We start from the raw sequence: 24,843 nt of genomic DNA on the forward strand, positions 1-24,843 counted from the left end.
CACAGAAAATGGCGCCAAATCTGTTGTATGTGTTAGCAGATTTATTTGAATGGGATCCACACATGAGGAAGCCACCGAAATGGTCTTAAATGCAGTGCCAAATTGTACAAAATTTGATACATAATTTCTAGTAATTATAAAACACATTTGGAGACTTGATTCAGTATGAATGCGCTTTTATAATGTCACCATAATTAACGTGTTTATTATTGCAGTTTGAGATACTCATCTAACTCATCTAATATGTTACCGAGACTCACTCCCATTTATGGTAAATGTCATAAAAGTAAGGGTGTCTATCGTTGGGGGAGGGCAGCAAACACTTATCCACTGTCAATGTGAATATGGCAGCCAGTGAAAAGCATTTGCGGCTGCTGCTCCTGCTGCTGCAGCATGACAAGTTTTTCACATGCCACAAGGAGAAGAGCCGGCAGAGGCTTAGGTACAGGCACAGAGGCACAGGCACTGCGGCACATCTTTAAGCGGCATATTATTTGCCAAATGTTTTGTAAAGACCAACGAGAAAAGGAGAAACAAACCCCAAAAAAAAGAAAAAAGAAAAAAAAGCCAAACATCGAACTGGCAATACACGTAGACACGTCGTCCCAAAACCAGCTTTCTTCGTCGTGACTTTTGATATTTGAAATGAGATGCTGAGAGACGCCTCGACGCCATTCCAATGCCTGGTGAACATTTGAACCCGTTTGCACCCTTTTCCATCTGCTCCATGCTCCATGCTACATGCTGCATGCTTCATCTGTGGCCACATGCGTTTTCCCCTGGCTGCAAGCTAAACTTTTAAAAAATAGTTTTCAATTTTCTCATTTTGTTGTTGTAATTTTTTTATTGCTGAACAAATTTTGATTGTGGCCAGAACGGCAGCTGGCAGCACATGCTGCAGCCACCACCTGGACTGCAGGCTGAACGTGATGGTCTGGAGGCAAATTGAAAATGCATGTTGCAAGTTGGAGCTGCGGCGGGAGGGGGCAGCTATGTGAACTGATTTCTTAATGAAGTTTTGCGGTTTACCAAATTTGCATCTGATACAAGTTGGGATCAGCGCTGAGGGGAGCGGAGCGCTGCTGCTGCTGCTGCTGCTGCTGTCAGAGCTGTCATAACGCGGGTTAACCACAATTTTGACCTTTCCCCTTTCGTTTGGCAACTGTTGACCTTGCTGCCGGATTCGATTCGATTTAATTCGCCACGCCTCGTTTCTACTACCGTTCCACAAGCCACATACATAATAAAGTCATCCAAAAGATAATCGTAGGGGCTTAAGTCGAAGCTCCATTGTGACATGTGATGGGCACTCTCTTCCATTCCATTCCATTCCATTCGATTCGATTTCCTATGTCAACTATTCAGACATCAACTCATCCAGTCATTTATGATTAGTGGTGGCGTCAAATGAAACCATAAAGAGCAAAAAGAGCAACGAGTCCGAGTCCGAGACTTTTGGGGTTGTTCCATACAATAAATAGGACAAACATGGAAAACAATCGAGAAATTTGTTTGTAAATAAATTTGTATAAATTGTTGATATTCGATATATAACACAAAGGCCTTTGTGCCACATGAAATACACATGTCAATGAGGGGCCGCAGTAATAATTTAAAATGCAAATACTGAATAAACTCATGGAGCCAAAAATTCATGGATTGTTGTTTAAGGTGTGAAATATGAACGCAGCAGCGCAGCTCGAGATTTGCCAACGCATTTTGGTGGATCATTTGCATCCACTCTGGGCTTGGGGATTGGATTCGATTCGATTCGATTCGATTGGGTTTGGTCTTTGGGCTTGGGATTGGGATTGGCTCTCCGGTTACATTTTGTCGTGGCCATGTCAGTTCCGGATTAGACGAAATGGGTTTTTAAGTAAGCTAAATCAATCATGGAACAACCGCTTAATTGTCTACACGTCTCTGGGGGGTTACACCCACAAGGTATATCGTATATCGGCCCTTTGCCTTGCTACTGACTGAACTCTTGAACTCTCCTTCTGTTCCATTGGCCCATTGTGTGTGTGGCGTGGCTCAGTGTCAGGGTAATTTGTTTTCTTTCACGGTATACCCCGGTGCAACCTTTGATTGGGTTCCCAACGCCAGAGAAACTAGGAAATTAATTGAAGAATTGATTTTGATTGATATGTGTCTGGATATTGTGTAAAAAGTGAAATCTTGGGAACCAATATGAAGAGAAATTTGATCGATTGATTCTTAAGAGTAGAGTACAGATTGCTGCCTTATTATTATTATTATATAAATCCAACTAGTTCAAAAACTAATGAACCAATAATCCATCCAGTTAGGTAATCTGCAATCATTTCCGAGCTCATTTATTACCTCGCAGATCAAATTCAGATCAAATTTATACATTTATTCGATCAACTAAAATTTCAGGGCAGAAAAAAACACATTTGATACGCTGCGAGATGACGTCCGGCTCATAAACAACAAAATGCCCAGCAATATCAATCAATTATGTCGAATTCAAGTTTATCTGCAACTTCAGGCCCAGGGACAGAGACCACAGGCACAGCCACAGCCACAGCCCATCCTTAGCCTCGTGTGTGTCATCTTCTATTTATCATCCAAGTGACTAGTGACGAAAGCATATACGATAATGCGAAAAACTATCTTCACTTTGGCCACATCTGAGAGAGTTCTATCTGTGTTATTTTTGGGTCGTGAAAATTATTACCCATTCCCAAGATCTACAAGAAACCAATTAAACAAAACTTTTCATGGACATATTATATTCTTTTTAAGCCCAACTAATAATTTCCTGTTCCTGTTAAATGTTCGTAACACATTTCTTGGATCCACCGAAGTGCACTTGCATATCCACCAATCATCATCCCAATATGTGGGCTTCCATCACCAGCGCTTCCTCTTGAGATCCCAGTGATGATATAACCGAGGAGATAGCTTAAATTTCGAGACATCTAGCAAAACCATAAATCTTGTGAATATATTTTCGTGGGGTCGCGCATCACTTCTGCGCACTTCTGCTTTACATATCAGAAATGCAGATAGAAAATACAACAAAAAATCAACATGTTTCGCCTTAAGCCTTTTCGGGTGATTAACATTTTGTTGACCCAACAAATTGTAGGTGGAGACCCAAATGGGGGGGTGGGGAGGAAGGGAGCGCAAACGCCCACTGCGGCGGCTAAGTGGTGCGGTGCGTGTGAAAAACGGATTGGCCAAATTAACAAAAACTTAGGGAGTTGTTTCTACTTTGGTTATACTCGAAATCTTTTTGCCCTAGCTGATCTTTTGTTATGCTGATGGCCCGTAATTTGTCAAACGATTCGGGCGCCCAACTGAAGGTTAAAGAGGCTTACGGATCAGCCAGAGACATGACAGTTGGCTTTCAACACAAATCTGTGAATGATTTGCTTTGGGCGACATCAGTCTCGACCTCCACAAACATTGATACCAAATGAGTTACAGCCCGCAATAAGTCATGCTCCAGTTGGTACGGGAATGCTCAATCAGTATTATCGATGGCAGGCTTAGTGTTTGGACAGTAGAGGAGGCTTCTCACCGATCACAGACTAGCAGACTGACAGAGCAATTTAATCTGAGTGCCGCTAAAGTATTTCCCCCGTTCCATTAACTCGATGATTTCTGTAGGGATTCATTGCATACAAATATATATTCTGAAGACTCGAAATGCCTATACAATAAACACAATTCAATAGCAGTAGCTTAACTTAAGCGAAAAACAACAAATAAAATGGTTTCCCTACAGTGTTTTCTCAGCTGGTTGGCGGGACTGCCACCAGTCGCAGACGTATTCCCTCAGGCTGGACAGGGCGAGCACGGCATGAACATCGAGCTGCTGCTCCTTGGCCAGCCAGTCGCAGTATTCCGAGCGAGGACACGCGGCGGAGCCACCAAAGTTCTTAACATAGCGGATTCCGGGCAGCTGATCGGGCCAGTGCCGCGCAACGCATTCGAGTAGCACATCCAGCTCGTCAGCGGACAACAGGCAATGGTTGCCGTCCACCGAGGATGTCTTCCAGAGCACGTTGAGCAGGCGTGCGAGGCTGGGCACAGAGATGCGCGGCGAGAGCCGCGGCAGCAGTTGCAGGATCAGAGAATGAACGCGCGATTGAATGATCTCATAGTTGGGCAGCTCGGAGCGGGAGGCGGCCGCGGCATACCACAGATTGTTCAGGATGCTGATGATGCCCTCGATGACGTCGAACTGATGGAACTCCGTGTGGCAGATGACGCCGACGAGCCACGAGTAGATGCCCACATGCTCGAGCATGATCTTGACGGCGCCGGGAATCTTCGCGCAGGTGGAGAGCACCGACAGCAGCAGCAGTCTGGTCTCCAGCGTGCCCAGTTCGCACGTGTAGAAGGTGAGCAGCACCTTGAACGTGTTCGTCGAGACCAGCTGGAAGAGATCGGCACTGCACTTGATGCCGCACCGCAGCAGCTCCACCATGAAGTTGCGGTACTGATGGTGCTCCGGTTCGTGCGAGTAGAAGAACACGTTGAAGTCGGGTATCGTCTGGAAGTTGAAGCTCTGCTTCAGCCGCAGGTACAGCATCAGGCGCTTGTACAGCAGATGCGTCGGCTCCGTGCTCAGGTTGAAGCTGTGGGCGATGAAGAGGGCCGGTATCAGCGGCACTCGCGGCGTGCCGCCATGCGTGCCCCTCTGGGCGAGCCACGAGGTGCGTAGTTCGTTCAGTCCCGCCTGGATGTTGTCGTAGGCCTGCGACCACAGCGGACGCTCGTAGAACTTGGAGAGCTCGAAGTGGGTGCGATAGCGTTGCTGGCAGCTGGCGGCCGCCAGTCGCATATCCTTGTCCAGCGAGGAAAGGGCACAGAAGCTGACTGCCAGGAGTCCGTTCTGGACGGGCCAGCGGGCCCACACCACAGAGCCGGGGGCGAAGCAGTGCATCATCAGGGGCAGCAGGAAGGCCGGGTCGTAGCAGGACTCGTAGATCTCCTCCCGCTTGGGGCACAGGCGTCGCACTTCCTGGGCGAAGTCGTGGCAGCCCTGCTCCACCATTTTCTCCAGTGGATTATCGCCGAATCTCTGGGAATTTCTTCGAGGGATTCAGGAACTCAACTTCGGGCAGCTGCTGGCTGGCATGCAGACTCCTCCAGATTGGGAAATTCTCCATGGTGTACACGCTCGTCTCGCGCACAATCAGGGCCAGCACCTGGGCCACATTTGTCTCCTGCTGCTGCAGCTTTGCCCGCTCATCCTCGTCTGCGGCTCTCAGGGCATAATGTGCCACGGCGCTCTCGCCCCAGATGAACGGTCTGAACTTTTCCAGGCCCACATCGTGCCGCTCATAGTGCTCCAGCAGAGCCAAAGCATAGCGATCGGCAGCCGAGAGCTTGGCATGGTAGGCTCCAAGGATCACGGGCACGTGTGACGCCTGCAATGCTGTCGGTCCCTTCCTGGCCAGAGTCTCCATTAGCTGCAGGAGATGTGTCTTCGTGTCGCTGGCCGCACCCAGGAGATGATCGAAGCAGCATGAATGTGTGCAGATCATTTCGTAGAGCAGAGCTGGCGTGGGATCCTCCCCCTCTGGCGCTTCCGGCGTGTAGTCGCCATAGAGACGATCGCACAGGAAGGCCAAAAGCTTGAGGATGAGTGCATTTGCCTGATCCTGCTGCGGCTGCTGGTCCTCGCCCAAATGCAGGGCCAACTTCAGGCAGCTCTTGCAGAAGTTAAGCCATTGCGGGGCATTCACCAGGCGACTCCAATCCAGCTGCAGATCCTCGCTCAGCTGCCCACTCTGCCACCACTCGTAGCAGTTCCAGCTAATCTGCTCCAGTTTGCTCATTTCAAGCGCCTGTTTCTTCAGATCTAGGGCCAGCATCTGGACGTTCAGGTTCACATAGTTGACGAAGACACTGCCCCTCTGCTTGCCATCCTTGGCTGCCGCGGAGGCCTGCCAGTAGATCTCGCGCAGTACCCGAATCTGGAAGAGCTCCACCGAGTCGAGTTTCAGCTGCTTCTGACAGTAATCGAGGCACTCCGACTTGGGCATGCACTGAGCGATGAGCAGGGCACTGGCCTCCGCGTGCTCCCGATAGATGAGGGCCGCCTTCTGCGGCTTCTCGATGCTCTTCATGAATCCGTTCTTGTACGTCTGATAGCAGCGCTGTAGCAGCGCCTGCGGCAGTTGATAGCTCTTGGACAGGGCAATGTCCAGCAGCGGGTAGACAAGTTCCTTTTGCTCCAAATTCTCTGGCAGAAGTTCGACAAACGTCACGGAGAGTCGCGGCTGGCGTTCGAGAAGCAGACTGGCCAATCGTATGGCCGACTTGCTTATCTTTCGCGTTGAGGTGAAGAAGCAGGCGAAGAAGCTGCTGTCGCACCCAGCCAGATGGTGATGGAAGTTGACCAGGAACTGGAGAATAGCCGCCTCCAGGGGTTCCAGCTGCTGTTCGCTTAGCTCACAGAAATCGCCATAGTAGCCCAGTAATCTGCTGAAGCACTTCCGACAGTCGATGGGCTCCTTTAGCTGGCACAGTCGGTTCAGCAGCAACAGCAGCAGCTCGTAGTAGTGATTCGGTTTGCTGTTGGCCACGTAATCCTTGGCCTGCAGCTTGGACGTGAGCAAATCCAGCATCTGAGAGCAGCCGCTGGCATTCAACTCGAATGTGTCGACCAGTGCCACACACTCGCTGAGCTGCTGATGCTCCTCCACGGCAGAGTCCAAGGCAATCTCCAAGGCCTTGACCAGCTGCAGGCGATACTTGGCCGTGAAGCTGTCAAACCGTGGCAGACTGCGGCAATGCTCCGTCAGGCGGCGCAAGAAGATGACGTAGTTCAAGCGATTATCGCTGGTCTCGCTCAGTATCTGGGTGGGATGCAGCGGTCCCAGGCGGCTGTTGTAGATGTAATGCAGCAGATGGTGGGTGTGGGTCTCGGGCTTCTGCTGATCATCCTCCTGTTGTATCTCCTCCGTGCCAGCATCCACTTGGCTGGCGATTTGCACAAATTTGATGAGATAATCGGCCGTTTGCTCTGCCTGCGACTTGGTCAGACTCTGCCTGGACAAGGATTGGATGAAGACGAACAGTAGATCTTGGACATAGATCATGTTGCGACGCGGATTGCTCAGGCTGAAGTGCAGCGGCATCGTCTGTCCCTCCTCCAGTTTCAGCTCAAAGTGTTTCTCATCCTCCGGCTTGAAGGTGAGCTGAAAGCCCTGCGATTCCTCAGCGGTTAGAACCTTTCGCAGTTCCTTCAGAAGCGGCCATTTCTGGGCAATGGCAGCGGGAAGTTTCTTGGGCTTCTCCTCCCCGCTGTCGCTGCCGGGCAGCCAGCTCTTCATGTAGTCATGATATTTCTCCAAGTGTCCATCGTACAGCTGCAGCACCTGCTCCGGCTGGCTGTGGTAGTGGAAGAGCATGACAAAGACCTGCTCCACATAGGCATCGTACGGCGCCTCAATGTCCACGCCCTGCAGCAGCAGGGGCATCATCTTGCTGAGCATCAGGACCTCCACATACGACTGCACCGTCTGGCCGGCCTTGATTTGGGCAAACAGTTTGCGTATGTTCTCGCTGCTAATGGCTTCGGTCGCGGCCGCATCCAGTTCCGGCAGCTTGATCTTCCGCCAGTCGAGGCACAGAATGGTCAGCAGAATGCTCACCACGTTCTCCACAGTCTCGGCATCGAAGCCAATGAGCGACTCCAGCCAGATGTTGATCTCGTTGCTGCAGGAGTCGAACAGGCCCGTGTTGAGGAAAAGGCGATTCAATATGTTGCCGGCCTCTGCCTTAATGGCCACATCCTCCAGCATATAGGCCTTGATGAACGAGCGGAAGACCTTGCCGAAGAGCTCCTCCTGGGGGTTCAGGGACATCGGGAAGAGCAGCAATATCGTCTTGATTGACTTCAATTCCAGTTCAACTTTGACGAGCTCTTGGGGCTGATCCACGGCATCGAAATCGGTCTCGTACAGCGGCCGCAGAACCTCCAGATAATCAAGAATTTTACTTGTTTTGTTCACAAAGGCTCGATTCTCTTTGCACATGAGCAGAACCAGATCCAGAGTGATGGACAGGCACTCCAGGACATTCACTCCCGGCTGATTCTGCTGCTTGATGGCCAGATACAGGGAATACAGGATCGACTCGATGGTGGGAAAGTGCACCAGCAGGTGGTTAAGCAGATCAAATTTGAATTTTCGCATCGAGTTGCCCGCCTTCTTCGACTGCTCCCTGAGGGCGATGGCGCCCACATAGTTGCTGTACTGCTTCATCATGGCGAGGAGCAGTCGCAGCACGGCCAGCCGCAGTTTGAAGTCCTGATTGTTCAGCATGCTCTTGCCCGTAATGTGGAGTAGTCCCTCAATGGGCAGACACAGCTCCTTGATCCAAAAACCGAGATCCGTCAGCGTCATCTTGTTGAATGCGACCGACAGGGAGCTGGGGGGCACTGCATCTATGATTTGGGCCAGAAACAGGGCCACCTGGGGGATGTCGTTCATCGCCACCCTACTGGGACTCATCAGGCAGGAGAAGTTGCGCACCGTATTGCGTCCCAGATCGGGACACGCTGTCAGGGTCTTGATGACCAGTTCCGTCTTGCGTGGATTGCTGTAGGGCCTGTAGAGCGAGCCCAGCACTTTGCCTTGGAGTTTGTTCTGCTTCTGGCGGTAGTGGGTCATGGCATCGAAGCAGATTCCATGCTTGCGGGAGGTGAGCAAGAGCAGCAGCAGCTCATGGACAGCCGCAGCAACGGATTCGGCTTCCTGTTCGTTCGGCTTTCCCTTCGAGTGCTTCTTGCCGAACAGAGCTGTCAGGCCATTTGGGCCCTCCCAGTCGTAGAGGCGCCGCAGGGACTTGCAGCATTCCAGATCAAAGACCAGGACCTTCTTCGTCTTCTGTATGTCTGGGTTTTCCAGCACATATTGCCTGAGTGCGTTCAGCACCACGCAGACGGTGACATGATCGTCGTAGACCAGTCCCTTGGCCAGCACACCAATCAGCTGACCCCGATCCAGAATGTTCCTTATGAGCAGCGCATTGCCCTCGACCAGAAAGGCCAAAATAAAGTGTATGTACGCCTTGCGGACGGTCTCCTCGTTCTGGTAGTCATTCTTGGCGTGGGACAGCATCTGATGCATGACGCTTACATTCGAGAGGATGTCATAGGAGTTTAGAACCTGACGTCCCAGCTGCGGCTCCACGCACACAATCGCCGTGAGCAGCTTAAGTGCATTGCGGCGATGGCTGGGCCGCGACGACTGCAGCAAGTTCTCCAGCACTCCGCCATGGACTTTCAGAAAGTAGCGACAGCCATGGGCCGCCGACTCGATGTGACCCTTCTGATTACTGAGTATTTCCATCACGATGCGATGCAGTGCTTCGGTGAGGTAATCCACATGCAAAATGTTGCTTTTGTCGATGCGATCAAAGGCCTCGGCCAGCTCCAAGGGTTTACCTCGCTTCTCAATGTACTTGGCCACGATCCTGGGACGTGTATGGCACATGAACAGAAAGTGGCGCAGCTCTGAATAGACAGAATATGGGAATTAATAAAACCAGCTAGCAGAGTGTCCTGTTCTACTCACCGGTAATGAAACTATTGCTACGGAGTTTGGTGCGGAAATTCATCATTTTGAAATCATTGGGAAAATTTGGTGTATTCTCCTCCGGCTCAAATCCCGAATCAGGGCTTATCTCTGCTTCGTCAAGAGCGTGGTCAGCGTCGCCGCCTTGCTCCGGAACCACTTTCTTTGGGTGCCTTTCCTTGCGTTTCTTCTTCTCTGGCGATGCAGGGCCAACATCCATTTCCACCTGTTGCCCTTCTACTGCATCGTCTACAGGTGTTTCCAACTTTTCCTTGGGAGGCTCTTCCGCTGTGACGTTTATCTTAATCGCCTTTTCCTTCTTTTTCTTTGGCGTGTCGGAATCCTTGGGAATCTTCTTCGGCACCACTACCTCGCCATCGTCGAGCTGCTGCTGCTCCATGTTCGTCTCTTCATGTTTCCTCTTGCGCCGATTCGGTTGTATAGCCATTTTTATGTGTTGACAAGACGCTTATCATAAATTCCGTCAATATTCAGCAGCGATTCCTTTCTGCTAAATAAATAAACTTAAGAATTTGTTTCAGGAATTTGCGGCGCGGCTACACGTGCTCAGTGGGACCGTGGATTTATCTATCGAAAATACTGCCTGACGCTCAGAAGCAGTGCTGCCGATTTAGCTTTTTTCCCCGTAAAATCTGGCTGTTTTTTGGGAATAACGGCAAGTTGGAATTTTTAATTTTTTGAATTGCAACATTTACATCGAAAGTATGAAAAACTTGCATGCTCTTCATGCCGCGATGCTTGGCTAAAAAGCCGACAGCACGCAGGAACGTGGCCGAGGTTTGATTGATTGGCCATAGAGGATGACACCCTATCGTGGCTAGAGCCCATTTCCTCGTAGTAAAATTACCCGCTCAATTTAAAATTTACATGAGAGCAATCATTTTTGGCAGTTTCAATTTGTTCCTTCTGCGTAATCAGTTCCATTTTATTGAGTATTGCATTGGCCAGCTATTTAAAGTAAAATTACAGTTGGTCCTAAGAAATGAGCCACAACTCAAGAGTCGCATGCCGCATGGGCATGACTCATGCGAACGTTTTTCCCCTTTGGCTGAAACTGCCACTTTTTCCTTCTACGTAATCGGTTCCATTTTTGCGAGTTGTCCATTGGCTAGCTAGTCATCCTCCAGCGCATCATTCGTAACGCCACTGGGTCCTCCTCCTGTTGTTGGGGCAGATGTGGTGGGCACTGGGAACTCCGGCAGTGTGGAACGCTGTTTGCCCGGCGCAGGGGGAACAGGAGGTAAATCAACAGATTTACTTGTGGCTGTCAATGTTTTTTTTAGTTAGACTTCGTTGTTTATGTTTAATCTGATGGAGATAAGCGGTACTAACTTACCCAAACAACAACCCATTATACTTCTCAGCGCTATGCTATCCCCTGTAGAGCGTGCAAAATTGTTGAAAGTTCTTTGAGCACTGAGAACTAAATCAGGCAAAATCAAATCGGTGGCCAATTGACTTGGTGTACGTATGTATGAGTGCACCTAACGTGCAAACGATTCATGGCTTATTGATAAGCAGTACTTTTATTTTTATTCTCTTTTTGTTTAAAATGTAAAGTGGGTTATTTATGACCGTGGGTACGCCAGTTATCAGCTTGCAGGTCCGTGAGGGTTGCATGGGCCCAATGGAAATGAGCTTCGGGGTATGGTTATAGCGGACACTATGAGTCTACTGCAGCCGTATCATTATGGTGGACTTGACAATTAAGATAAGCGCTTATCGGGGCAAACAGTTTGGTACGCTTCACTTCATTTCAAATGTATAAAATGTATCGAGCACAGGTGATGTATATCGAAACAAATGATTACACTGTGAAGCAATTACTAATTTTAATTATCATAATAATTCGGTTTATTGTTAAAAGTATTCAAATTTAAAAGAATTTGTTCGAAATATCTAATATTTTATCTTTTATGTATTTGAATTTTATCTGCTTCGCGGTTCATCTGTCATTGCCCACAAACGCTCACTTTGCAGCACTATCACTATGAACAGCTGATATGAACGTCACAAAAACACTTTTGTCATCTTTTTTAGTTAAACCTTGTTTTATAAACCATCCAATAAATGGGAGTGCTTTTAATGAGCTAAATTGTAAAAAATGTATTCATCTATTTGCTAAAACTATGTTTTCAGTGGTGGGAGACCTATCTAGCTTGTAATATTCAATGGAATTTCAAAATCGAGGAATATCAACAAAATTAAACTATCGTTCCAACTATCGATATTTTTCGCAAAAACGGGTCATGGCAAGGTATGGCCCCAGTATTAAAACGGCCAACCTTTTTTTTAAGGACCAGAAGGACTAAATATACCACGGTGAGTTATGTGGTGAGGTGGGTTTTATCCTTGAAAGCTTCGGATATTGTGACGTCAATCAATTACCTCATACCTTATGCATGCGGCTCAATCAAAAGTTTAACTTCACGCTCAAAGCTTGAAATGTTTATTTTGCAAGCAGGTCCAAAAACTAAAACAACTAACGTATATGTATTGTATGTTGTGTGTATATTTCGGTATATTTTTGAGGGTCAGCACTGCTGCTGGCGCTCACGATGTTTTTAACACGAACAGCTGATTCTCTCTTGCCTTATCTACCCTGCTCGCTCGCTCTCGCCTCTCTCTCCTCGAACGTAAACAGCGTGATAAAAATGTTTTAAATCAAAAAGTGTTAATTAAAGCCAAAATCAAAATCAATGCGCCTGTGGACGGTGACGGCTCGAGATCGTGCGCGTGAACGAATATTAACACAGCAGTCAAATCAAGCAAACGAAAGAACAAACAAATTTATTGAACAGCAGCGGCGTGCGTGAGTGTCGAGAAGAGTGAAGTTTGCATATATTTTGTGTTTATGTTCTACCTGACATTCGTGAATGTAGCCACAAAGTGGACGAGCCGAGAAATCACGGCCCAAAGCAAATAAACAAGAATCGTAAAAAGTGCGGCCATAAAACGCAGTCTCGCTGCGGGCATCATCGTCCGTAAATTAATCAAAATCAAAAAGTTGCGTTGTGGCCAAAGAAATACAAACTGCTGGACAGGCAGCGGCGGCAGCAGCAGCTTCCCCCAATTCGACAGTAACCAAACAAGTAAACTCCAAAAGCTGGCTAAACGGCAGCGCCATGGATGATGAGTTCAAACTCTGCTGGAAGAACTTCCAAGAAAACATTGCCAGCGGATTCCAGAACCTCTACGATCGTGGGGATCTCGTGGACGTGACCTTGGCCTGCGACGGCAAGCTGCTGCAGGCGCACAAGATAGTCCTGGCCATTTGCAGTCCCTACTTCCAGGAGATCTTCACCAGCAATCCCTGCCGGCATCCAATAAGTGAGTATTTCTGCATCTGACAGATGTCGAGAGGCACCTTATACAATTTATGTACGAGGCAATCCGCTTTGTTTGCTTAAATTGTTCACACTGCCACCGTATTGCTGCTGTCGTCTGTGCTCCGTAGTCCGTCGAGCCAAAGTGCGCTAAAAATGCAAAGTTATACGGCGGCAAATATACATAAGTGCAAACTATATGTATTCCTCTGTGGAGTGCATATGTTAGACATGGCTAAACATCGCCAAATGGCGATAGATATTTGTCATTTTATCACTGATAAAGTGCACACAATGGGGGGACTGGGGGGACTGGGTCGTCGTTTGTCTCCGTCTCTGTGGCTCCTGTCCGCCACATATCTATCTATCTATCTATCAGTTTATCTAAAAGCGCCCGTCAGTCTGTCTGTTCGTCACTGTTGTCAAATGCCAGAACCCAGCACGATATAAATCAACTTCTGTATTAAGTTCCGTGACACATTCAACAGTTATCAGACACCTAGAACCCAGAAAACTCCAGAGCTACAGCTACAGCTACAGCTCCAGCTAATGGTGGCAGCACGTGTACCAGTTCGGAGGCAAATAAAATGATTTCGCTTGTCATAAATCTAAAGACAAACAAGAGCAGGAGGAGCAGGAGTAGCCGCAGCAGTTGGAGCTACGAATCGAGGTCTGATAATCCTACGTTGAGCTATTGCCGCCACGTTGTCTCACCCGGCTGCATGGGCTACATCGGCTGCATGGCTCTCTCCATGTGTGGTAGCTGCAAGAGCCCGTGTCTTTGGTGGCTTGTTTACTTACGCCACGGATACGCATATGCATTGTTGATAAGAGGTACCACTCCAATCGAAGATTGGGTGCGTTGCTGACCTCATCAAAAATGTACTCCAATGGAATGGACTCTACTCTAGAATGGTATATGGATATGATATCGCTGCCTGACTTGCTTGCTTGCCTGCCTCCCTGCTTTTCTGGGTGACTCTCTATTCCATGTTCAATTCTGGACGGACAGAGTCCGTGTTATACACGGCCAGCCCTGTGCTGAACGGTGGCTTTATCTGATCAAGCGGCAATAAAAACTAAGGTTTTATCTTTTCAAGTAGCAGCAGGAAGGTGCTACCTACCAACAAATGGGGTACAAGAGGTATTTCCAAAGATAAAGAATATTAATATACCCTATAAATAATGGTAACACTTTGGTAGGCGATGTGGGCTGGGGGGTGGGAGTTATTAAAAATAAACCAACCAACAAATAAAGTAACAGCAGCAGCAACACCAACAACTACAGCCATCATCAAGGTGCTAACAAGCCAAATGTGGTGCGTGTTACACACAAACAAAAAAACCACTCAATGGGGCACCAGTAACAGTACCATCCATCCATCCATACATCCATCCATCCATCCAACAACAATAGTCTAAATATTTTTATCTTTTTATCGCGTTTAACAATCATTTATTGCCCAACTGAGCAACTGGGTCCCCAACCCAAACACCACCCCACCCAGCCCAGACATCCAATCCCCTGGCCACTCGAAGAGATATTGATTAGACGACGACGAGCACGGGTTTTCTGATACGCTCTCCGTCCGGGCCAAGTGGCCAAGTGGCTGGGGCTGGGGCTGGTTATATGTATGTAGTATGTATCTACAACACACAGCTGCTTGCATAGCTAATCCTCGAATATTATCTATTTCCATGCCCGTTTAAGTTTTTATTATTGGCATAAACAACAACTCGGACATCGGACATTTTCGTTCTCCACCAACAGACCCACAGACCAGAACCCATGTCGTTTATCAGCCACTTTGCTTTGGGTATCACTCTTAATCGTAAAATAAGATTTTGAACTTATTGCCATTGTGTTAGATAACGCACTCAAACGAAATGGCGAATGGGTCTCCGACTCCTTCTCCGTCTCCGTCTCGTGTGATATTGGTAGCCTCTCGAGGCAACAGGCAGCCATGGAAATAGCCATGAGTCCCCCCCAAAGCAAAGCAAAGCAAAGCAAAGTCAAAGCGATGCCACCATTGCCATCCGTGTGCCTCCCATACCGATCTGCACACTCCCCAAACCCATTCACAATTTCAAGTAGCGTTCGCTTAGCAGCCATAAATGTTTCGCTGAAATAATATAATATCGATCGATGGACTTGTCGTAAATATCAAAAAAATACCAAATGCTATAGTATATTGTGGTGCCCAAAACAGAAGCAAAGACGTGATGTTTATCAGGCCCGCAGGGTTGAGAATATTTTTGTAGGGGGAAGTACTTTTAATACCGTTTATCCTTTAGTTTTGATCAGCGGTGAGCAGTCCAATTATTACATTTTGGGAGAAGTCCACAGTTACCTTATTAGCGGAGCTCCCTTCCCTTAGCGAAACTCGAGTCAAAGCATCAGATCTCTGTGGCAACATGCAAACGCAATGAATTTTGTTTTTTCAATTCTTGGGCATTCTCTTCTGCAGCATTCGCTTGTGCGGCTAGTTTGAACATAAATTTGTCGTAGAATTCAATTGTTGATCAATGTTAATGATGAACTTTGGTTTAATTCTTAGTTGTTCTTGATCCGTAATCTTTTTCAAATACTCTGTTTCAAGTGGAAAACTAATTAGAAAAATAGATTATATGCTTGAAAAACCTTGGACTTATAACCTTTGAAAACTGAGACCCTTCAGAATTCTGGAAATTCATATTTACTTATTAGACATATTTTAAAAAGAATTTAGAATATTTTTAGATCTTTGAAAAATCTTACAAATTGTGCAAATGATCGCCAAGCCTCCAATTGGTAGGATCCTATCTCTTTGTTGAACATCTATCGAATAGCTCTGAAATCGTACAAATGTTGTGTACTCATCCTTTAGCATTAATGTATCTGGTACAACTGATTTTTGTATGTTCTATATGATTCGGATGTAATTTTAAAGATCTATCCATTGTTCTTCTTCGAGTGTCTACAAATTGAAGCTTTTAGTTAAAATCATTAATAAATCCCAAATATATTGAAATTGGTAACTGCTTAAATTCAAGTCAATGTCTTATTCCCTCCGAAATTAACCTTAACGTTTTATCTGTGTAGATTTTTTTATTTTTTTTATTTTTTATTCTGGGATAATCCTTCTATGGCTTACGCTTTGGTTCTTGCCCATACGATACCCCTTAATTGCCCGCTTACGTTGTTATTTTTATGATCCCTTTCATATAATATCAAACTTTGACTTTGAGCATACGAAATTTGATAAATGGGGCCTTTATGGGGCTTTTGTGTTGACAATTAGTAATTTATTGGCTCCGAAATGGCAGTAGCCGCATAAATAGATTGCTCCAGTTATCGGCTAAGCTATGGGGCCTAATCCCTTGTGCCCCTCGGAGACACATTGCCACTGTGTGTAAGAGGTGATATATCGATGAGTGCGGATCGGGGATCATAATTGCCCGAGTCTAGGATCGTGTCCAAGAGACACTATTCCCTGTATGGCTGGTCATTGTGTGTGTGCTGTTGGCTTGGGGTTGGCTGCAATTGTTGTTGGGGCTGGGCTTCTTATATTTTATCAGGTTGTACTACCACCAGTACGACTATTCGACTACTCGACTATTATGGCGTTTGCAGAGATAACAAATATTTATGAATGTCAAAATGAGGGGCAGCCCACTCCACTCCACTCAAAAACTACTACACTCAAACGACAATGGCCACAACGAGGGTAACAACAACAAAAAGTTCTATTGGCGTTCTGATTCGATAAACATTTATCATAATCATAAAATAAAATTGTTTTCGAAATCGATCGCCTGCAATCCGATTGGTGGAAGCGTCTACAGTGGGCGTGATCTTGGCCACTCATACACTTGTGGGTCGTCCCGAAAGAAACGAATCGAAACCGAACCGAACCCAAAAAAAACCTTAAACGAAAGATATCTTTGTCGAGTTGTCGAACCATCAAGTCATCGAAAGATCCAGCACATCCTACCCTCGTCTTGATCTATTTCTGAGACGGCATCAGAGCTCTCTGATATCAGCGGAGATCACTCCGGGGGTCAGCGGCACATAAAAATTCCCCTTGGCGTCGCATCGCGTCGCATCAGTTGGAGCACAGAAAAGATGCCCGAATTGGACATTTTGGTGTCTGGGATGGGTGGATGGTGTGTGTCTTATCAGCAGCATACACGGATTTATCACATTTTCCGTGAACTTTAGACAAAGTTTATCTACAGCTCCGACATACATAAATGGTTTATTGATTCGATGGAAGGCATTGTGTGGCTGTGTGACTACGTGGCTGTGGCTTTGGCCGTGTCTGTGGATCTCTTTGTCTCCTGATCCAGGGCCAATCTCTATCGCTATCGATCCATGGGCTGTGCTGTCCATGAGTATCTGTGTTTGCACAGAAAAACTAATATATAAACTTTGTGTTTATTAAAACGAGAACTATACTCGTAAAGCACGTAATTCCGTATCTATCTGGCGTCAGGAGTCAAGCTCATGTGTAGATCAGATCGGTTGAGGATTACAGACTGTACCTTTCCGAGCTATAGGCTATAGGCATATATACATATGTACATATGTATGTATATTGCCCGGATTTTGATCTTCGCAGTGCGAATGGCGAACGCAAATACGGACTTGGCAGCCAGATAGATAGATAGACACGAGACAAAACGATCCGTAATGACGACTACGGCAAATGATAGGGCACACGCTTGATGGCTGCTGCTCCGTCACTCCGTCCTCAGATTAAGCAACAGACGAGAACTGATCGGCGGATTAATAAGTACATTCACACATACAAACACACACTTGCACATCCAACGGCATATTGTACGTGGATGTTTGTATATTAAATTGTTATTGAGAACAAGTGATAATATTGTTTTTAACTAGATGTGGATGCTGTGAGTTGGGCACAGTGGTCTGGGAATGGGAATTGGAATTGGAGGGGGAAAAATCCTAGATTAATGTCGGGGAATTTCTGCGAAAGTGTGGGGGGATTCCATTGCATAAATGTGTGCATAATGATTGAAAGGGAGAATCATTAAAGAGGATCAGACACACATGATGTATTTATTGGCCTATTTGGTAAATAATGATTGAATATATTTAGGAAAATCTCTGTCGTTGTGTAGAGTAGATTTAAAGAGAGCTGAAGAGCTAAAGAAGTATGTGAAGGAGTTAGAGAAAGGAAGAAAGCTAGGAATGGATGGAAGAGCAAAGCTAAGAAAAAACAGCAGAGACCAATTTCCAATTCAACTTTAAATTAAAGTATTGTTTGATTAATGCAGATATTAAAAAATATATTCAAAATTATATGTATAAAGATCTGCACCCACTGTGCCGTGTCCGTGTCCGTAGTTCGTGGAATCAGTGTCGAATCCCGGACAGAGCTTCAGCTTCACAGTTCCACAGTTCCATAGGCCGTGTCGAGAGCACCCCGATGATATGTCATGCTACTTATTTTATAATTATTGCTGTTGCTGCCCCGCTGCTTCCCTGCTGATCCAGCCGCTGCTGCTGCTGCTGCTGCTGTTGTTGAGGTTTATATTTAAGTTTTCAGATTTCTTATCGTAGCTGTTTTTATGTATTGATTTAGTATTTGAACGTTTCGATGATAACATCTCCACTATGAATGTGACCTCCTTTCGCTCTGTGGATGATGTCGAATGTTGTTGTTGCTGTTGCTGTTGCTATTGTCGATCGGGCGGTGGGGGGAACAGGCATAGGCATATGGCGACTTATGAAAACGTTGTGCTTGGGGACTTTGGGGGATTCAATTATGTACCCGAACAAAAAAAATGATGAACAACTCCTCTCTCTCTCTCTCTATTTACAGTCATACTCAAAGATGTGAGCTTCAACATAATGCTGGAACTGTTGGAGTTCATGTACCAGGGAGTGGTGAATGTGAAGCACACGGAGCTGCAGTCGTTCATGAAGATTGGACAGCTGCTGCAGATCAAGGGCCTGGCCACCAATTCCAATGCCTCGCCGGCGTCCAGTGCATCGGAGAAGTCTGCTAGTCAACCGCCCAACCATGGCCAGGGGGACGAGTCGTCATCGCTCAGTAATACCCACAATAACAGCCACAGCAATAACCATCACAACTCCAGCAACAGCACCGCCAACAACAGCAGCAGCAGCAACAGCAACAATAACAATAACAATAACATCACGAATAACAGCAGCAGTAGCTCTAACAGCAAACCGGATGCGGAGCACAGTGAAGCCAAGGGCCAGAGCACGCAGAGCAACTCGCGGACCACATCGCCAGGCGGTGCCAGCAGAGCCTCCAGCGATGCCAGCCACCTGTATGCCCTGAACAAGCGACCAGCCCCGTCGGACTTCAGCAACGACTCCCTGTCCATCTACTCGGGCAAGCAGCTGCGGCGCTCCATGAAGGAGCAGCACGAGAGCAGCAGCGACAATTTGGATAATGGCGCCAACCTGGAGAACCCCCTGAACACGGAGGAGTTCTTCCTGCCCCCGATTCCACACCTTTCGCTGGCCGAACCCCGATACGACCTGGGGGGACTCAAGCGGGAACAGGATGGCCATCATGGACCGGGTGGCGGTGGAAGCGGCGGCGGCGGCAGTCTCAGCTCCTCGGCCTCCTCCTCGACGGCAGTCAACTCGCTGCGCAATCCGTTTGGGCCGGCCTTCAATCTGGACTATAACTTCTACAAGCCGAGCGGCAACCAAGGCGGGCCGAGTGGCAGCTCCAATAATGCGGCACCTGGTGGCATCAGCAACAATGGACCATCCTCTGGCCTCGGCCCCGGCCACGAATACCCCAATGAGCTCTACATGCCCAATGATTACTCCAAGAACTTTGCCAATCATATGGACATTCCGTCAAGTAAGTGTCCCACGAATCTCCCTTCCGACTCACTCAATTTATGTTTCACTTTTATGTTGCACGTAGCTTGGCTTTCATTTTCTGATTTTGATTTTGATTTTCATTTTAAGCTTAATATGGGCTCTTTTTTTTTCTTTGCATCCCACTGCGGCTCCCCCATCCACACATCATCATCATCATTCGCCATGTACACCAAGTACTTACTAGCCCATTGATAACACTGCCCCCTAAATGAAGATTCAGGCATCAGGAATTGGCAGAACGAATGGGAATGCAATGGGAATAATTCATTAAAGTGGGGAAGATTTAATTGGAAATAGACAGGAGACTGTGGATCGTGTGAAAGAACAATATTATTCCCCTTCTCCATTTGTCTGTTAAATATGCACACGGTGCCCGTTGATATCTATTCGTCCGTTTATTATGAGCTTGAAGTTGAACAGCAGACCACGGCCGTACCTTGGGAGGCTGGGAAGAGGCAAGAGAAGCTACAGGCTTCGTGCTTGTTGTCTTCGCACACAGCCAAACGGACAAATGTTTTTGTATTGGTGCCGATCACTGATTGAGATTTACTTTGGAATGAGATTGTGGGTGGTGTTAATTCCATTCATTAATTAAATCTTCCGATTATCATAGCCAAATGTAGCCCTTTTTAAGGGCCAGGCCCAAGCTGAATGAATCTGCGTGTATTGGGGCTACCATTGCAATATCTCTCCCATGACTAAGGCTTATTAATCGAACTAAACCAAACTAAAAGAAGCCATTGGAATCATATAGAACTTAGTGGCCGCCATAAATAATTTGCTGCTAACCTTTGGCTTATTAACCGAACCGACGCCTAACCACCACCCCCGCACACAGTCCGAACACACGCACACACACACACACACACACACACACACCCACACAGCCGCTTAGCCCAGCAAAAGGTAGCAGGCACCTAGTGGCACAACCTCCACTTACCTGAACAGCAACCCCACCCCAAACCACACCACTGCTCCCCCCGCTCTCTGTAAATAACATCCGTTAAGACGTTCCCAGTGAAGAACTGTCCACTAATGTCGTTCCATCATTGTACGTTTGTTTGTTGCCCGCTGCGGACGCTGCTTGGCGCTGGAGCAGATGGCAGCAATATGGTGATGCTGTCCACCACCTCGCTGCTCCATGGCAACTGCGTGTTCAATCGCAACAACACGGTGGCCACGCAGCAGGGCATGAAGACCTACTGGCTGTGCAAGTCCTACCGGATCAGCATGTGCCGGGCCCGCTGCATCACCCACCTCGGCCGAATAATCTCCGCCACGGGCGTCCACAACCACACGCCCCATATGCGCGGCAGCCAGGGGGCGGCTGCAGCAGCACCCGCCACGGCGGGCAGTGGCGGCACTCCTCCAGTGACGGTCTCGCTGGCGTCCCTACCGAATCATAATCAGCCCGGCGGCTACTCCATTGCGGACGGGAGTCACATTGGAGCGGATCTGAACCACAGCGTTGCCCCTGCCAGTAGTCGGCTGGGCGCGGCCGGCAACATGTTTGCCAATCAGACGCCACCGCCGGCGGCAGCCTCACATCATCACCATCACCTGGGCCAGCCGCTGCCCAACCTTCTGGTGCAGCATCATCCGACGGCGACGCATATGGAGCAGCACAGCGGCATGGGGAGTGGAGCGCCGCCCTCGAATATCATGCACAATCCCAACCTGATGCATCTGCCCATGCAGTCGCAAGCCCATCACCACCACCAACAGCAGCAGCAACAGCAGCACTCTCCACACACCCACCATGCGGCAGGAGCCCCGCCACCGCCTCCGTCCCAGCATCATCTAGAGCTGGGAGGGGGACATGGCGTGCTCCTCTCACCCGCTCATATGCAGCAGAGTCCGCTGTCGAATCGAAGCAGCCACTCCATGCATGCCCAGGAGTCGCCGCTGGGCATGAAGAGTCCGCCCCCACCGCCCGTAGAGGAGCAACAGCAGCAGCAACAACAGCAGCAGCGAGTGGACATCAGCTCGAGTGCCGACGGGTCGGCGGAGAGTGCCGCCCCGGGTACGGCGCATGTCATCAACTCCATTACGATATCCCCCAGCAGCAGGCACAGCTTCAAGATGGAGAACATGTAAGGGCATGCAGGCCTTGCGCTGGGCTCTGGGGGGCTAGGCCTTAAGGAGGAGTAATTTATTGCGGCTGAAGCCACGTGTAGCTAGTGTCTGTAGTAGAAATTGAATTTGATTCGAGTCCCCTCCCCCCACGTGTACATACTGATCGATGTGAATATCTATCTGTTTGATAAACTAATGCAAAATGATAAACTAATAGCATTCATGCAGCAGAGGGCGCTGTGGAATGAGTTCCAGATTAACCCTCCATGCTGGGTGCATTAATCTTGGACTTGTTCCACGCCGCTGGGCGTATATTTTGTATGTATGTTGCTGGGTATATGCTAAGGGGTATGATCTCCACTAACCATCCGATCCGTCAGGTAAGTCTGATCTGCATGACACGTACACCAACACGTACAACGTACAACACACACTCTTACTCTTACAATAATTGGGCTCATTCGTGTACGTCCTGGCATCCCAAAAACATAACCTCAATGAAAGTAAAGAAACAATCCATAGGCCAACCAACCAACCACCCATACATACACACACAAACACACACACACCACAAACACACTGAATCCACACAACAGCAAGCAGCCTCTCCTCAACTGCAATCTTGTCCTGTATTATAGTCGCACCCGGCGAGCACTGGTTCCAGGGCAAACTGGAGTTCATGCTGAGCCAGCGGGGCAAGCCGCTGCTGGTGCACGACGGCCACACCTTCGGCATCCAGTACGTGCGCAAGGACAAGAAGTACTGGCAGTGCAATCTGTCGCGCAAGTTCAACTGCAAGGCCCGGGTGACCACCACGGACACGGGCGAGATTATTGTGACGAACAACGAGCACTGCCACACGGAGATCAGACAGCACCTGCGCAAGGACTACCAGCGCAACAAGGTCATGATGAATGCGCTGATCAACTTGAGTACGAACCGATTCGCCGATCTGCGGCGGCACAATCTGGCCGGATTGGGGGCTCTGCCCATGGTGCCGGGCGGCCTGTCCCAGGGATCGCCCATAGATGAGGTTGTGCAGAATCTGCACGATCTGGCCAAGGCATCGGCGGAGGCCAGTCAGCAACAGCAGCAGCAGCAGCAGCAGCGGGCGCACGAGGCCATGAAACATGACATGGACGAACCGTTGGACTGTGGGCTGCGCAGTTCGGCGACGCTCGAGGAGATGGCACGCAGCTTCATGGCCAACAAGCCCTCCATTGCCTTTCCAGGACACGAATCCAGCGGTCACAATATCAATGACATGACCAAGGACGAGACGTGGAAGGAGAAGAACGACGGCGATGTGCATTAAACAGTTTCATTTCCGCAGCGCCGCTTTGGCGGGTTAGTCTTAAATTTAGAACGAGGACAGTTAAGTACAAAAATGGAATGATTGCAATAATACTCAAATACAATACACTAAAAGACAACATAACCAAACCAATTCCAAAGAATTTAGATAAATAATTAAATACATATGTAAACGTACAATTTATTAGTGAATTTCCAGCAAACGCGCGCGCGCGCGTATACATGAATTTTTTATCGTTTTTATTGTACGTTACGTTAGTTTTACACTGTAATAAATGTTGAATTTTAATAAAACTTTTTTATATAAACATCGACGGCTCTACATCCTAATTAAATATTTATCACGCGACTCAGCTTCTGGATGCGATTGAGCAGCAGATCGCCCTGCTTGATGGTGGCTTGGTACTGCCAATTCTTGTTGTCCGGACGATTCGTCTCCACAATGCCGCCCACGCGATCCACCTTGGCATGCAGCCTACCAGCGGCGATGAAGCGTGCCAGCTCCTGGTCGATGTAGTCCACAGTGACTCCAAAAGACTCGGCCATGTACTGCAGCGTAAGGGAGCGATAGGACTCCAGCAGTTGGGTGTACCCAAGGATGCGCATCTCGCGCACGTAGTAGCGGTAGTGGGGGTGGATGAGGTAGTCGGAACGCAGCTGCTTCTCGACCACAGCCAAATGTACGTAGAAACTCTCATACTGACAGTTGTACAGCGAGAAGAGGAACTGCTTGACATCGGGCAGGCCGTGCAGAACCTCCTGAATCTCCGAGCCCTTGATGACTTTGTCGCGCAGCTCGTTGCGCGGCAGGGCTATCATGGAAACGTACACGGTGTAGCGCACAAATGTGGGGTAGTCCATCAGCTCGTACGAGGTGAAGGTGCTCACGGTGTCCAGGAAGAATGTGGCCGCCGCCTTGAAGTCGCGCACGGCAACGGAATATACACCCTGGTACACCTTCAGACGATTGCGGCGATCCCAGTCGCCGCCTTCCTCAATCAGGTATTTTGCCTTGTCGATGTTGCGTGTGATTAGGTCGTGATCCAAATAGAACAGTCCCAAGCGGATGAGGTGGAACACAATGTCCAGGCGATGGCCCAGGGAGACGGTCTTCTCGTATGTCTTGCGGAACGCTGTCTCGGCAGCGGCTTTGTCACCGATGCGGCACAAATACTCAGACTTCTTCAGGTTCGCCTCGCGAACCTCCATTTCGCCCAGATTCTTGTCGGCATCCTCGATGGACGCATCCAGTTGCTCGATCTCCACGCGGTTGTTCTCCTTCATGCGCGCCAGCAGATCCTTGTCCGCTGTCCAGCCGAGCTCCGTGCAGATATGTTCGTACCATGGAGCCATATTATCGGCCCGTATGGCGTCCAAAAGTTTCGCCTTCAGAGCCACATCTTGTTTGTACTCGGCCAAAGTCAGCAAAAACTTTGTCTGGGTCAGCTCCAGGTTTGGGTTCTTCTCCAAACCCTGCTCTTCGAGGTTTTCAGCAGGCATTGTGTTTATTTATTACCTTTCGTTGCGTTTCACACAAAAACTATATTATTTTATCGCACGAAAATTCAATTTTTGTGTTTTTTTTTCAAAGCAGCAGAGTCATGTACAGAGATGACACTTTGATTTATAAGTATATCGATATATATTGTTTTTATAATAGGTT

The 24,843-nt window shown here is 48.1% G+C and overlaps 4 protein-coding genes across 6 annotated transcripts; 1 reads left to right on the forward strand and 3 right to left on the reverse strand.

Annotated features, from left to right (window-relative positions):
• Nucleotides 1–3,646: 3,646 nt before the first annotated feature.
• LOC111068721 lies at nucleotides 3,647–10,138 on the reverse strand. The gene is given in 3 exon segments (XM_022358411.2): nucleotides 3,647–5,065; nucleotides 5,067–9,505; nucleotides 9,567–10,138. Coding segments are annotated over 3 exon segments (6,201 nt in total). The 5' UTR covers nucleotides 10,015–10,138; the 3' UTR covers nucleotides 3,647–3,751.
• A 341-nt stretch (nucleotides 10,139–10,479) lies between these two features.
• On the reverse strand, nucleotides 10,480–11,034 carry LOC111067454. Its single transcript, XM_022356500.2, has 2 exons — nucleotides 10,924–11,034; nucleotides 10,480–10,851 (listed from the first exon to the last, which is right to left on the reverse strand). The coding sequence occupies exons 1-2, from the start codon at nucleotides 10,937–10,939 to the stop codon at nucleotides 10,700–10,702; spliced, it is 168 nt and encodes a 55-aa protein (XP_022212192.2). The 5' UTR covers nucleotides 10,940–11,034; the 3' UTR covers nucleotides 10,480–10,699.
• A 1,194-nt stretch (nucleotides 11,035–12,228) lies between these two features.
• Nucleotides 12,229–23,473, forward strand: LOC111067414 (protein abrupt). Of its 3 annotated transcripts, none has more exons than XM_022356475.2 (3): nucleotides 12,229–12,917; nucleotides 18,745–19,767; nucleotides 20,890–21,911. In XM_022356475.2, the coding sequence occupies exons 1-3, from the start codon at nucleotides 12,713–12,715 to the stop codon at nucleotides 21,885–21,887; spliced, it is 2,226 nt and encodes a 741-aa protein (XP_022212167.2). In that variant the 5' UTR covers nucleotides 12,229–12,712; the 3' UTR covers nucleotides 21,888–21,911. The 3 variants fall into 3 exon arrangements, with proteins under 3 accessions (XP_022212167.2, XP_022212181.2, XP_022212173.2); XM_022356489.2 differs by lacking the exon at nucleotides 20,890–21,911 and adding an exon at nucleotides 19,965–20,867 and having other exon boundaries at nucleotides 12,244–12,917; XM_022356481.2 differs by lacking the exon at nucleotides 20,890–21,911 and adding an exon at nucleotides 22,505–23,473 and having other exon boundaries at nucleotides 12,246–12,917.
• Nucleotides 23,342–24,799, reverse strand: LOC111067438 (26S proteasome non-ATPase regulatory subunit 6). The gene has a single exon (XM_022356494.2). It carries the CDS (start codon nucleotides 24,678–24,680, stop codon nucleotides 23,511–23,513), a length of 1,170 nt encoding a protein of 389 aa, XP_022212186.1. The 5' UTR covers nucleotides 24,681–24,799; the 3' UTR covers nucleotides 23,342–23,510.
• Between the last annotated feature and the right edge of the window lie 44 nt (nucleotides 24,800–24,843).

Source organism: Drosophila obscura, unplaced genomic scaffold (genome assembly GCF_018151105.1).
Source record: "Drosophila obscura isolate BZ-5 IFL unplaced genomic scaffold, ASM1815110v1 contig_150, whole genome shotgun sequence".
Lineage (NCBI taxonomy): Eukaryota > Metazoa > Arthropoda > Insecta > Diptera > Drosophilidae > Drosophila > Drosophila obscura.